Source organism: Ascidiella aspersa, chromosome 1 (genome assembly GCF_963924565.1).
Source record: "Ascidiella aspersa chromosome 1, kaAscAspe10.2, whole genome shotgun sequence".
Classification (NCBI taxonomy): domain Eukaryota; kingdom Metazoa; phylum Chordata; class Ascidiacea; order Phlebobranchia; family Ascidiidae; genus Ascidiella; species Ascidiella aspersa.
Window position 1 is genome coordinate 29,811,314 of NC_139447.1, and position 14,779 is coordinate 29,826,092.

Below are 14,779 nucleotides of genomic sequence, written 5' to 3' on the forward strand. Positions count from 1 at the left end.
CTCCCATCGAGCCGACCCCGCGAGAAATCGCTTGTCAGTTTCTGTCGCGAGCGCAATGTACAAAACGCGGGCAATTAAACAGGTAACGACGCGCCCCCATTGCGTCTTTCCTTTTTCCCTGTTAACTATCAAAGCTGTTTTGTGACTTTTGCAAACGCCCGTCCACAACATACCATAAATCGAAGAATGGCTAATTGCGTTAAAATATATTGGCGCCCACAATCAATCGTATATGATTAATTGCGTACTACAGTGCGATACATTTTTTAAATGAAATAGAAAAAAGAGGCCTGGAAAAGAGGAGCGGTTATTGTGACTCTTGGAAAGGCGATCACATAAGGCACTAATATGGTTTTATAAAAATTGCTGCAATAAATTATGGAAGAGGCTATTTACCCGGCTAACAAAGTAATTTAAATTTATGCGTAATAATCATTAATGGGTGTAGCCCAGTGTTCCTCAGCCTTGTTTTGCGGCGACACAAAATAAAAGTACAACAGCCAACCTTAGACGACCCAATTCACATCACTGAACTTTTCGTAAGAAAAAAGTAAACAAAATACCAAAAAGACGATAGCATGATTCAACTATCTTTATTTAATATCAATCATTTCTTTGTATTGCTTCCGATTTCTTTTTTAATTTTGAAGAAATCTTGCGTAGAACCGATATTAAATCTAACTGTGTGAACTACGGCAGTCGGCGATTCAAACAAATTAAACGGCATCCGATTTTTTTTTTTTTTTTTTTCTGGTGTAGGCTATGTACAGTATGACTTGCTAACAAAGTAATTTAAATGGATTAGACCAGTGCTTCTCAACCTTTTTTCGTCGCGATCCAAAAAAGCGTAGGTACAACAGCAAAGCTGTTATATCCCACTTCTCTTTATTGGACTAATTATTGCTACTGAACTTAACAGTGGAATTTTTTCAGAACTAATTAATTTAACTATATTTAACTATAGCCGACGGCGACTTTTAAGAAACACTGATGTGGACGATAAATCATGATCTAATGCAAGTTGAGGAATTTGAAATTACTAAAAAGTTGACGAATTTGAATTTATTGTTAGTAATCCAGACACTAATCCAGGCAACGTATTTTCACGATATAAATACAGTATCATATTTTGTCTTCTCCTAAGAAACATACCAAGTGGGTCACGTCGAACTGCCTTTGAAACGAAGAATTTCACCATTCTAATTTAGGAACTTTTTGTTACTGAAAATAAATTGTAAGCCTGAACGGCTCGCGGGAATGGCAATCACCAAATCACCGATGATGCAACCTAACTCTTTAATCGCTATTACGAACTACGGTCGTTTTACCCTGTGTTATGGAAAATCCATACTATCGATATTTGACATGCATAATTAACGATTAGGCTACCCAGATATGCTCCACAGCAACGCAAATCTACCGTTCAACTGCAACCGCTGATATACATATCATGTCGATTCCAAACAAGCGTATATCTGTTTGTGTCAAAATTGTAAGGTCAGATGATGATTAACCTCAAAGTTTATTTGGCATGGCTCGAAGCCTTATATAACCTATGAGCTTTTCTGCATTGATTTTTGTTTTTGCAGTTCTTAAAACTGCTTTATCGATGGATCAGTATACGACATTTGCACTTAAGAAGGTATAACGTACTTTTAAATTACCATGAACACCTCAATATTACAGACAAAAAGATCCAAAATTAAAGGGTCGCGACTAAGCATAGATCAATTTTGCAAAACGTATTTTATTTTATTACGTTAAAACGATTTTATTTATTAAATATTAAGCATTCTTTCACGCTGGTTAATTCTTTATGACCAGCAATTTCCATAAACTCAATGAACAGTTTAGGTCACTTGTTCAGCTCCGTTTTGGCTTCGTGTTGTATGATATGTTGGAAGTGCACCAGGGCTGTGGAGACGGGTGGAAATAACCCGATTTTCTCAAGTACGACCCTGGCAAATTTACCGAACCCAACTAGTCTCGAGTCCGACTCTCGACTATTTTTTACACCTGTATTTCACCCATTTAGGTAACCAAAAAAGGTGAGTATATACAGAAATGTACTCATAGGGTTGTCATATACTTTATCCACCAACAATATATGGTTGGACAGTATTCCACCACATGCTATTCTATCTTTACAACTAACAGTTTTCGGCCGTATCATTTTTTTTTAAAAACCGACTCCGCCGAGTCCCGTGTTGCGACTTCGAACCCGCAGCCAGCTGAAGAGCACAATCAGCGAATCTTTTTTAGGTGCGTACGACGCCTTAGGTTCTACGTAGGATCCCTATCGATTAAAGTATATACTGCACATATTAATTCAAATATACCCTTCGACGAACAGGCGTTTTTAGTTATTTTTCGTACGGTACCTATGCACTCTTGTATGATAATATTCTTTTCATATTAACATATATACTATTCTTACGTGATTTTTAGCTGTATTTATGGATTGATTTTAAAATGAAAACTGTCGGTTACGTAGGAATAAAAACATTATTCCGTAGAACGACCCTTATAGGAGAGAGTCCGACAATTAGTTTTTGGCGTTTTATGGGCCTATGGTTTATCGAACTGAAAGGTATACAATATGATTATCACAATACGTTTACTTTAAAGATTATGTATATATATATGCTTTTGTGTGGTTTGCAGTGTTTCCCAAATTCGTCAGAGGACCGGCGCCAACTTTGTCCGATTTAATTTAAAATCTTTGCAAAAAGCGTATTTAGGCAATATATATGTTGTTTTGCTCTTATGGTTCTGGCAATTGACTTAGGCCCTTGGGGTATAGTTTTATAATCGAAATAGTGTCGCCGTTTGGCCGAAAGTAGTCCTCCACATTGCTGCAAACTGTCATGACCCTGCACAGCCACTGCGAAACAAACACTGAGTAAATTGATGTGTTTGCGTTCGCGGTGGTGAGCAAAAGTGATTTGTGGTTGCGCCACTTCAGCAAAATGCAAGGTTATAAATGGCACGCGACGTCTATTGGTGGCATGCTAAGGGCATGAGCTAAGCAGCACGCGGCCTAAAATTGCCCGAGGGGTCGCGCTTCGAGCGGGCCATGACTTTGTCGACCTTTCGAGGATCAACAAACACTTGAGTCTACGAGTTTGGCGAGCTTTTTAGTAGTAAACACTACCTGACAAAAAACTAATCGCACCGAAGTGATTTCTTAGTATTTTGAAGGCAAGCTGTAACAAAGTTATTCTTTTCGTTTCAATATAAAGTTTTTGTAAGCTGGTGCTCTGTCAGTGCTAGGATCAGTTTGGTAAAGGATGACCCTACTTAGACAAGTCGCCATTTGTTTATAGCTTATGTTGCTTAAGGCTGCGCGTTCTGGCTGCGGGAAATTTTGTATAGACAACTCTATAGCACCATTAGGCTTTTTAATGATGCAAGCAATATTTCCGTTTCGTAAAAAAAAGCAAAAAAGCATGAGTCATAAGTTCTATAGATTCGGATTTGGCGTAACATTGCAATTTCTGCACGTAATAAACTTTCACAATTAAGGCTTCAGTTTTTTGTAATTAACACAACGAGTAGTTCATGTCAATTGCTTGTCGTATAGCCTGATTTAAACGGTCTTCTGAATAACATAATAATGGCTATAGGATTTTAATATCCATACTTACATGAATCATATCACAAGTTCTCAGATTGTAGATAAAATTACAAACATGTAAACTTACATTGTAGGGCTAAAAAATGTAAAGGAAGATTTAAATATCGGCTAGTGTTTAAGGATTTATATAATGACATGTTGATCGACACAGTGAATTGTCAGTCGAGTGTTTTCGATACAATATTTAGTCGTTTCCCACATTACACATTAAGTCCCACTATAAGCCCTTGGTATGTGTATTCACAACAGAATCTTACCCTCCAACAGAACACATAATGCCGACGATAAAAGTTCTAAAATTTTTAATAAAAGCTTGAGAAGCGCACCGCTCCGAACAAAAATCAGTCAGCAAGGTCTAAAACTTTTAATACAAATATGCATTTCGCCATATAAAATGGCATCATCAGTTTGTCTGTACAAATAAATCGTAAAAAAATAAAATGTAAAATATATTAATAAAATATACATTCAAGACGAACAAAGACAAAAACAGTCTGCGTATAAACGCCAACCACCAAAGTGAAAACAAAAGCAAAGGGAGCATGCGATACGTGTATAGCGGCCGCAGAAAGCCACTGATAAAAACACGGCCAGGAGGGAAGCGGTATGAGAATAAGTGACGTAGAAAAACACGGTAGATAAGAAAATAGGATGACGGATTGACGGTGGAAAGGCAAAAGCAAACCTAAAACAACAGTTAGACAAGAAACGGCATATAGCTCACATCCCGAAAAATGAAACGGTACAGCGCACAACGAAAACCGAAAGACGATAAACGAAAACACAAATCCGCAAAATTATATATAAAAAATATATATAAAAAATAAGCCATTGGTTTAAAAAAAAATGACCATTTATTTTATGTAAATCGACAAAAACCTTGCACTTTTGTTGCATCCAGGCTTGTCTGTTCATTCATGCCTGTCAATAAAGTGTCCGTCCATCGGTAATCCAGCAGAAACGCCTTTCAGTTTTTCACAGAGTAAGCCCGATTTGTTTATTCTCAGCTGTCGCGCACGTTTTACGTCACGTCAATAACAGTTTCAGCCGCTCTAAAATCGGATTAAATTGGATCGCTCGTGTTTACCTCGAACCGAGGCGGTACGATTCACGCACAAGTTTGGCGCAACTTTCATTTGTGATTTGATCCGCAGAAACCTAGCGAAATGAAGCGCGGGCAACTCTTGTCTGTTGCGCTGCTATGCCTGGCGAGCAGGGTTCGGAGTCAGTTTGCTTCAGGTAAGTAGGTAGCGGCTTTCAGTACCTATTTTGCCTGTAAATGCTTGATGTTGCACAAGGCTAGAACAGTTTCATTATGAATAACTGGTTTTACCAATATGAATAGAGTGCTAGCCACAGCAAACATACTAATTTAGTATATAGTGTAGTTTCAGCAGTAGTGAAAGTAAGCCAGAACGTTTGAGGAATTGCTGACGCTACGGTTCCGGTAAAAATGTCTGTACCCGTGAAATATGTTTTTTTTTCACCAGGCCATCTATTTTTTTGACAAGCCACTATCTCCTTTTAAATAAGGATTTCGTGTGCATATTTAGAAAACCTCCTGTTTCCAAAAGTTGATTTATACGTCTCGTTTTGATTTGTTTTAGACGTCGCGTTCGTAACTTTGTAATGGCATCTCTGAAGTATTGATGCGTTCCAGGAAAAATAGTTTTTATCGTTTCGGCAAATTATTTTTACTTTTACTTCAAGTTTTAGCATTCATAATATTCGAAATAAATAAAACGTTTTTTAATTCAATTTTACCATAGAATATCTAATGAAAACAATGAAGTCCAATATGAAACCTTTGTGTACAAAATAAGTTTTTTTATTTGACTTTGGGTCTTTGAGTTAGGTTGTGCGACACTCGCAAAACGCAAGTTGCTTTTCCAACAGATTATTGCCACGGTCAACCAACACCACTGAACGGCAGGAAATGGTGTAACTTCACTTTGAGTGCCAACGAGGTCGGGTCGAAATGCTACTTCACTTGCAACGAAGGTAGGCCTAAGCTAAAGTAACTAATGCGCCTATATATATATACAGTATATATAGGCTACTTCCTGTAAACCAGTGAACTACAAACTTTTTTTCAAGCGGCCAAATATTAGGGCTGCGGAGTCAGTTAAAAGTAACCCGAGTCCCGAGTCCGACTCCGGCTAAATGTGCCATTTCATTAAGTCCCGAGTTGAGCTCCGACTCTATACAGCCTGTATTTCACCGTATTTGCTTAACTAAAATAAGGTGGATATTGCAATCCACTGATAGGAGTGTCATATAATTCACCCAATACACAGTACAGGATTGAAAACTATTCCACCATTTGCCATTACATTTTTACAATTTACAGTTTGCGGCTTTATCAGTTTCGAAATTTGGTAACACTTATGCACACATCGGACTTGGGTCTCGGGTATTTTTTCTTAGTCTTACTGGAATCCCGATACCCGGATCCGACTCCAGCAAAACAAACCAACTCCGTCGAGTCCCAAGTCCGACTCCGACTCCTCAGCCCTGTCCAAAATACTCTTGTAAGAGCTATTGAAGCCTGAGAGATAAATAATGCTAGATTTTTACTAAACCTTCTGTCTTTTATTCATATAACAGCAACATTTTTAATACAATTAATTTCAAAGTATAGGCCGTTATTTGCTTAAAATGAAAAAGCTATTGGTTTATATTTTAGAGCATAATTGTTGGAGGTTGTAGTAAGACGTATAGTAAGAATATCAAATACCATTATGAAGTCGGTATCATATTGAACGTATCAAAAAGCTCTTTATTAATTTTTAATATAGTGAAAATGCCCTGATTTTAAGTATATATATATACTGCTGAGGCAGTCTGCAGTAAAGAACCTTGTTTTCTTCTTTTGTGTAGTATGCCTCGGCAATATATATAATTATATATATACTTAGAATCAGTGCCTTCTCACTATGTTGAAAATGTATTCGAAACGTTCAAAATGATACCTACATTTATAAGGACTTTTATATTCTTACACGGTTTATGTTTTGGTTTAAATATATTAGGCTACTTTTGGATATGAATAAAGCATAATTATAAAAAGTCATATTGGGAATTTAACCCTATTCAACAAAGTTCAATTTTGTGTTTTTTTCACCATTTATTTAAGTAAAGTTTTTAGTAAGTTTATTAAGATAACACGATATACCTTAGTTGGTTCAGGTAAGGAAAGAAAGAGGATAGCTCATCCATTGAATTACTCACTCCGACCCGCTATTATTACAGTAGGCTATGGCCTTGGCGTCTTTCGGAAACCTGATTTATATTTGCAGGCTTCTACTTGACCGAAACGCCAACGAACGAGTGCGTAAAGACTAAGATGGTAAACAAGAATATCGTCATGTTCTCTAAAAGACCTGGACTGTGCCTACGTAAGCTTAATGTTTTCAAGAAAATAAAGGTTATGATCCATAGGCCTACATCAAATAAAGCACTCTTGGTGTTTGCAAAAAAGCCTTAAAAAAGTCTTTGGCTTTCGTGTTTAACGAAAAAATTGAATTAAAACAAGTTTGTCTTGAAACTGGTTCAACATTTTAACTGTCATTTTTGGTGATAGCAATATGTGTATCAAATTATAAAAAAATAGTGTATTCTAAGAATTTGCTCTTTTTAACAACTGGGTCTTTAGCCCTTCAATTGCAACATGCAATCTTTTTTACAAGATTTCGCAAGTTGGAAATGTTGTTCGCGCTTTTTGGAACAAATTGCAGATATATCACCAATGGCTGTTCGTATTTTTGTTTGGATAACAATGGCGGGGACTTTTACACTCTTCTAAAACATATGCTCTATAAACTTCGTCACAATTCTACATTTTGCGCAATCTCAAGCCTTGGTTATACCCCGAAGGCAATGTAGCTTTATAATATAGAACCACACATGATATGTAGAGCTATCGCTAAACTTTTTCTTCAGATCTATTAAAAGGGTCTTGACGTGGTTCTCTCGAAGATTATTAAATGTAGTACATTTAGTCTTCTGCAAAGGTGAAGTGTATCAATAAACGTAAAATGCTTATCCCGTACGCAAAATAAATAAAATTTATAAGAAATTGTCAAAACGGCACCGATATTTCTTAATTTTTAGTCGCTTTTTGTTAACTTGGAGCCCCTAAACTATATTTTTTGCCTACGTTGCAACCTCCCTTCCATTTCCGGCATATCTTACCGATTTTGATAAATTTGGGTTGGTCCATTACAAACTAAACAATAAAATAGCGTTTTGTTCACTTTGTGAGATTTGATAACATTTTTGTAATATAGATTTTTGTGTTGAAAGTAACACCACTTTAACAAAATAAACGAAATGTGTCGCATTTTTAGGATTCTTTATTGCGTCACGTGAAGATATAACTTTGTGACGTCGCGCTTTGACTTAACGTTGTGATGTCATTTATGAAAACTTTAAACTAAGCTATACGTGAAAAGCATGGCACAATAAAGTGCACAATAGTCAAGTGGTTAGCAACGCAATTAAGATAAAACGAAACTGCATTAGCAGCTTTTTTGCCTTCGCAGCGCGGGCGCCCAAGTTTCAGCTGGGCGACAACGGACCATTCCAGATTGTGGCGATGTTCAATTACCACCACTGGTTGGTGAAAGACGACGACAGCTTGAGCGACGGCTCACCTACCAGTTCTAGGCCCTTCTACGTCAAGAGGCCCGGGCTCACTGAAGAAGACGACAGCGTGTCGATATTTATTTCACATTCGCAGGTAAAAGTCTTTTTTCTCCTGGTGGTTATGTTACTTGATGGGCACCATATGAAATCAGTAATAAATATTGGTGCAGCTGGTGTACCGCATAAGTCAGTGCTTCTCAACCTATGGGTCGCGACCCAAAATTGGGTCGCTGTTTGATTTGGTTGGGTCGGTGACTGCAGAATTCACATGTTTATACTAATTGAGATTGTTTCTGAGCAAGATTTCTAAATTAGAAAAATTAAGGAAGCAATACAAATAATGTCTAATAATTATAATAGTTATTAAAATTCGAAATTCTTTATGCTAATGCCTAGTTTTTGTTTGATTGCAAGCAGCTAGTTTTTTAGTTCGCTTACAAGAAAAAAAAAACCTTAGTCGTCATACTTACACTTAATATTTGGGTCGCCGCGAAAAGGGTTGAGAAACACTGGCATAAGTAGTACAGCTGGTGTACAGTACTTCAAGTGAACCAAACGAGATCAAACAAATAAACAAAGTTTGAGTACCACTCGATGAAGTGAACTTACATCTTAATTCTTCCAAACTCTAATGTATATAGGCCTATTCATTTACTCAAAACAAGCATCAGTGTTTTTGTGATTTGAAAACACTATTGTCGTATAGTTTATATCTAACGAGATGAGGCCATTCTACCAATCTTTTTGTAACACTAACTAAGACAGGTTGGCAAGGTAACATGTTATCAGTGATATTTACCTTTAGTACAATAACTGACTTTCAAATAAAAAAAATTTATTAAATTCAAATACGAAACTGAAACAAGGTAAACTTGTCGCTCCAATGATAAGAAGTAACAAGTTTTGGGAACTTGGAACTTTATACAAAGGTAATATACAGTAGTGTGTACACTGCTCCCCCTTAAAGGTAGAAGAACCAGTTATTTTTAAGGTTTCTTTCCTGCGCAATCTTAAAAATGTTGGTTATATAATGTTTTGGTATTAACTATATTGTACACGTGTGTTGTGTAATTTATATAAAGCCACAGCAAATTTGTAAACTTTTTCGAAAGAGCCCTGTGTCTTCCAAAAAAAGATGGGAGAATAGATTAAAAGTTTACCTTGCATGTATAGCAATGACCGTCAAACGTAATAAATACAAAGGACCCTTGTTTTAGTAATTAGGTGTCATGTTCTGTTTATCCAAAAAAGCTTAAATATCGCACTAAAAAAATGGAAAGTTAAATAAAACGTTGCTATGTTTTTGATTTTAGTAAATTATTATTAATGTTCGTTTGGCATTTCGCAAATTTAATTTATTGCGGGCAGTGTTCCATGGATCAACAAAGGTTCAAGAAAACACAGCAATATACCCGTTTTAGGTGATGATTAAAAGTAAAAATCCCCCCTCTCCTAAAACGCTCTCCACGCACTTAAATCAGTTCGCGCGTTCCAGCGTGGGAATCACTGGTCGAATCTAATATAAAACAACAACATATTTCTATGTTAAAGATTGGAACTTATAAGTGACTGTCTTTGACTAAAACAGAAAAGTCTAAAGTATAATTGCTCCCATTTGAAGTCATTGTTGTCAGGTACGTGTAAGTTTCAAGTTTAACACACGCAAAATAGAAAAGTAAATAACGTTATCGGATTTGGGGAAGGATCAGCCTTGAACCACAAGTGGTTATACAAAGAGACCGACCCTGAAACCGACCCTGTAGGGGCGAGGAGATAACTTTCCTATTTTACACATTCAGTCTGTCATATCAAACAATTCTTCCGTTTCAGGACAATCACGCGGGTATTATGGAAAAGCCGTCTGAGCTTGATGCGAAGTACATTATTAACATGGAACACATCTTAATGCTGCATACGCCTATTCTAGACGGTACGGGAGCTATGGACTTCATGAGGATTGCGACCTTTATTATACACGAGGACTACTTCTATCCGGTGCGTAAAAATATCCAATACTAGAGCGAAAAAAATACCTAAACCCAGTATGAGATCAATTATTTTGCTTTCAGTATAAGAAACCTTGAACTAATGCTTTTATTGGTGTTGCAAATCACTTTTTGAGTCATTGTCCAAAAGTATGACAAGGCGATACACACTCAGTCACATGTTTCGTAGAACTCTAGATATGTCGCGCAACTTAAGCTACAGTTATCTTCCACTAAATAATTAGAATCGCAGAATAACATTTTTGCAACGTAAAAAATTAAGTTAAGAAAAAATAGAATTTAAGTTAGGAAAATATAAGGTTTGAAACCATATTAATTTTATTGTTGCGATATTTTGGTTTGAATGACATTGTGTTGTAAGACGGAGAAAAACAATTTTAGCATAATCGAGGTTTAACTATAACCTTGTGGACCTCCCAACCTTATTTTACTTAGCGGTTCTTTTTATCAAGAAATTATAGGGCCGACAATGAAGAATGAAAAGCCTAATTCACTTACTGTACTTATACCTTTATTAGGATTTGTATTCATGGATAATTCTCACATTATTTTCCAATAAATGTCATTAGTGTGACGAGTCCGACTTGCTGTCCTTGCAATTTATCCGCTAAGTTGTGCAAAAGAGCTTGCCAATTACGTTAGTTTTACTGATTGCTTTACAACGACCTATACATAATTATTAGGGCGATTATTTTTTGACTTGTCAAAAAAAGTCAAAATTTTGTCAAAATTTACATGTTAGGTCAAAATTTGCCAAAATTTTCAAGTCAAAATCAAATAAAAATCCACATAAATCGCTTACAAAATTAAAAAAAAAACTAAAGTCAGCTTTTTGAAATTGGTCGTTCAGTTATTTTTAATTTATCGTTCATTTTATCAAAAAAATTTAGTTTTGATATATGTTTAAAGTCATTTTAATCGTATTATATCTTTATTAGAGCAATATACGGTATAAAAAAACGCGTGATTAACGACGCTTAGGTTATTTAAAACAATGTATTTCTAACAGGTCAAAATTTTGCAAAAATATATTATTTTAATGTCAAAATTTGTCAAAATTTTAAGTTTTCAGGTCAAAATTTCCTATTTTTTAGGTCAAAAAATAATCGCCCTAATAATGACATAATGAAATTTTTTGTCGAAATAAAGAGTTGGTCGAGGCTTAAAAGTGATATCTGATCGCAATACTCTCACAATTTTAATGCCCTGGACACAGCATAAAACGAAAATTGTTGATAAAAGGTTTTCCAACGTTGATAACACTTCCTAGTTTGGTGTTTAACCTGCATTCAACATGTACAATTGGACGCCTTGAAAAGAAAAGGCGAGAAAAATGATATGTTAAACCAAACAAAAAATATTTAATTGCAGGGTTATGCTGCTTTTGAATCTTCGGAACGCGACGGTAGGTTCATTGTGATGAACGGCGAGCAACTGATCATGGACAAACCGCGTTCAGCGTCGACAAAGCAAAGGGCAAGCTTTCAATGTAAGAGGTTTATCGTCAGGGTAAAAGTCTTATTGAAACCGATAAGTTAATAGTTAGTTACTAATTATTATGAGTTTTCGACAAAGTTGTGTGTAAGTTGGGTTAAAGCGCTGCTCTTTAAACTAGGACGCTATAGGTCATGGCTATAAAGTACCGCGCCAAAAACGTTTATCATACTAAAATTACCAAAATAACAATACATTATAAACGATATTATTCTGAATAATAAGTTTGTATTCCTAACACACGCATTTGTGACATAAAACTGGACAAATGTAATACTTTAAATTAAATAATGTAGGCTACTTGATCAATACCGTATTCCAGAATTCTAGATTCTGGAGGACCACAAAATAGGTTGCGCTGTTTATGCGGACCACACACCAAAGGCTAAAAGCTTCCGTTGTTGAACTAGTCTATAATACTTATTTATTTTTAAATATTTTAGCTTTTATTGTATGTTTTGGGTATTTTGAATATAAGTGGTACGCGAACAACGTAGCATCTGCATAGAATGATTGACGCTTCACTGAATTAAAGTGTGGTTGCGGATTACAAAAAAATGTAGCCTGCTGAGTTTGGACCACGCTGTGCTATGTTGTTAATCAAGGTTTTATTCGCCCATTAACTGTTTCAGCTTTTGACCGATGTTTGCTTTTATTTCATATAGGGAAGACGGCATGATTGAACTGGGACGACGAAGAACTTTATTTTCGCCGCTTTTGAGCTTAGTTACATCCGTCAACACAAGATATCCATTCGTCAACCGCCTGTTGCGCTTTTATTCCGGTAACCTGTTTGCAGTGTGCTTTTTTGATATCGCCATTTTAAATAAAGGCACTTTCACGGTGATTTTGGTTTTTCAGTTTTCGTTGGTGTTTTCACGCAGCACAACAACTTGTTTTCTGTCTATAAAATAAGTATAGAGTAAGTTTTAGGTTTGAGAAAATTCAAGTAATTTTTTCAGAACTTGCGTCTCAAGTCAATTGATAGTTGTTCATTAATTTTTCCAAAAGCGTGGAGAAAATTGTTTTGCACAAAAATTATTTTTCCACCAGAAAACAATACCTATTTATTTGTCTTATTTTCGATTTAACAATTTCAAACCCAACCCGTGAGTATACGTGCAAAAAAATATTTTTGCCGTGGGTAAAGTCAGGCGATGACACAACGAAATTTAGTTTAACCATATAAAGGGGTGCTGCACGAAAGGTCAGCTGTGGACCGGCGAAAATGTTTATTGAACATATTTAAACACGACATGGCAGGGTCAACTGTGTTTTAAAAGTTCACAATGATGTTAGACTGAATCAAACCTTATAGAAACTCATTTTCTATGACAACAAATTGCCAAATAAATGTCGACAATAATCCTTGAGTTACGCCACAAAAGTCATCCGTGATGCCAAAACCTTATCGAACTTGGGTTTAAAATACATGGTGTCCATGCAATTGTCATAAGATAGGTATCACAGTATCTAAGGGTCGCTTGTTCCTTATGCATTAGAACTACCGTTGTCTTTGTTCAAAAACTCATTAATTTTCCAAAGCATCCGTCAGACCAGTGATGTACTTATATGTCGCAATAAACTCCAAATTACCAAATCTCAAGGGCGGCGTGCATAAACAGCAACAAAGCGCGCGCGTCGCATCTTCATCATTACGATGAGCAGCAGCAGCAGCAGCAGGTGTTCGATCGGCTGCGCTCACCGCAAAAGGCAGGAACGCCAAGCGGAAGGGGTCGTTTGTCGCGCTGCCCGGTTATTATTGCCAGCGCCGCGCTGAGCTTGTTTTGTTTTGCTCCGTTTCCAGAGCGAAGATCGCTTCCGATTAATATCGCGGCAAAAGAGCGCGAACGCCATCTTTTCCCGTCACGCCGATGCATTTCGGTCGCGCAGCGCAGGGCTCGAAAGTCACAATGCATATATTGTCAGGCAGAAGGGCGACATTAATTTTTGCCTGTTTACTTAAGTGTGCCAAAACAAAACACGCTACAAAATGTGATTCGAAAGCTGATATTAGCCGAAACCAGGTCTCCGAGTTAAAATGCTATTTCAATTACAACAAAATCGATTTAATTTAAAGCCCATTTCGATAAGCAGTCACCTTTGATTGTATTATCTAACAAAAAAATAGTCTTTCAGAACATACGTTTAATCAGCAATGACAACTTAACATACTGCAACTGCACTTTATTGTATAATTCAAACCGCTATCGCGCTTACGAAAAATAATATTATTTGTTAAATTATTTAAGATTTAATGGTTTGATATTTAGTTTCACTATTAGCTGTGAATTAATTACTTGCCTTTCGGCCAGAGATTTTCCTTTCATTCAGATATTTAACCTTTGTGCCAGATATTTTCCATTCCCTGTCGTGTGCCGCTCTCTACTAACATTATGCTGGGAACTCGGTTCTGCTCGGAAATACTTACTTTAAATTCCCTAAAGCTTTGTTGAACGGGCGGAAGTGCCGATGTCAGTCAGCTGCGACCAGAGAATTTTAATATTGGCGTTCCGTTCGATCGTTCGCACGTTTAGGTAGGTGGGCCTTGGATAAAAAAGACATCTTCCGTATTGGAGATTGTGCACAGATTTACGATTTTAACCTTTTTTACATTTCGATTTACCTTTTCTACATTTCTTTTTTTTTATTCGCACGAGGATGGTTTGAAACGGCAAGAAAGGGTTGTGTACATAATACTGATTTAATTTAAACCAAACTTAAAATACCGAACACTGTTGTGGTATGTCACCTCGAAAACATAACTACTATTTGTTATCCCCTAATGCATTTACTATTAAGTACGTTATCCAGATTTGACAGTTTTGTAACTTAATAAGCTTGGCCAACAAAAAATATCAATTATAATCTTTAGAAAAGCCTTTTAATTATAGCTTACCAAACTGAAGGTTACCATAACCAGTTTTTGGGGTCGAGTATAGGCCACATTAATGTTACACGAATTGTACAGTTGTATAAATTAGACTTATACTTT

The 14,779-nt window shown here is 36.3% G+C and overlaps 1 protein-coding gene across 1 annotated transcript; it reads left to right on the forward strand.

Moving 5' to 3' along the window:
• Window positions 1-4,331: 4,331 nt before the first annotated feature.
• Window positions 4,332-12,631, forward strand: LOC146169664 (uncharacterized). Its single transcript, XM_083390465.1, has 7 exons — window positions 4,332-4,876; window positions 5,534-5,638; window positions 6,937-7,035; window positions 8,182-8,378; window positions 10,115-10,279; window positions 11,662-11,779; window positions 12,450-12,631. The coding sequence occupies exons 1-7, from the start codon at window positions 4,804-4,806 to the stop codon at window positions 12,461-12,463; spliced, it is 771 nt and encodes a 256-aa protein (XP_083246591.1). The 5' UTR covers window positions 4,332-4,803; the 3' UTR covers window positions 12,464-12,631.
• The last annotated feature ends 2,148 nt before the right edge of the window (window positions 12,632-14,779 follow it).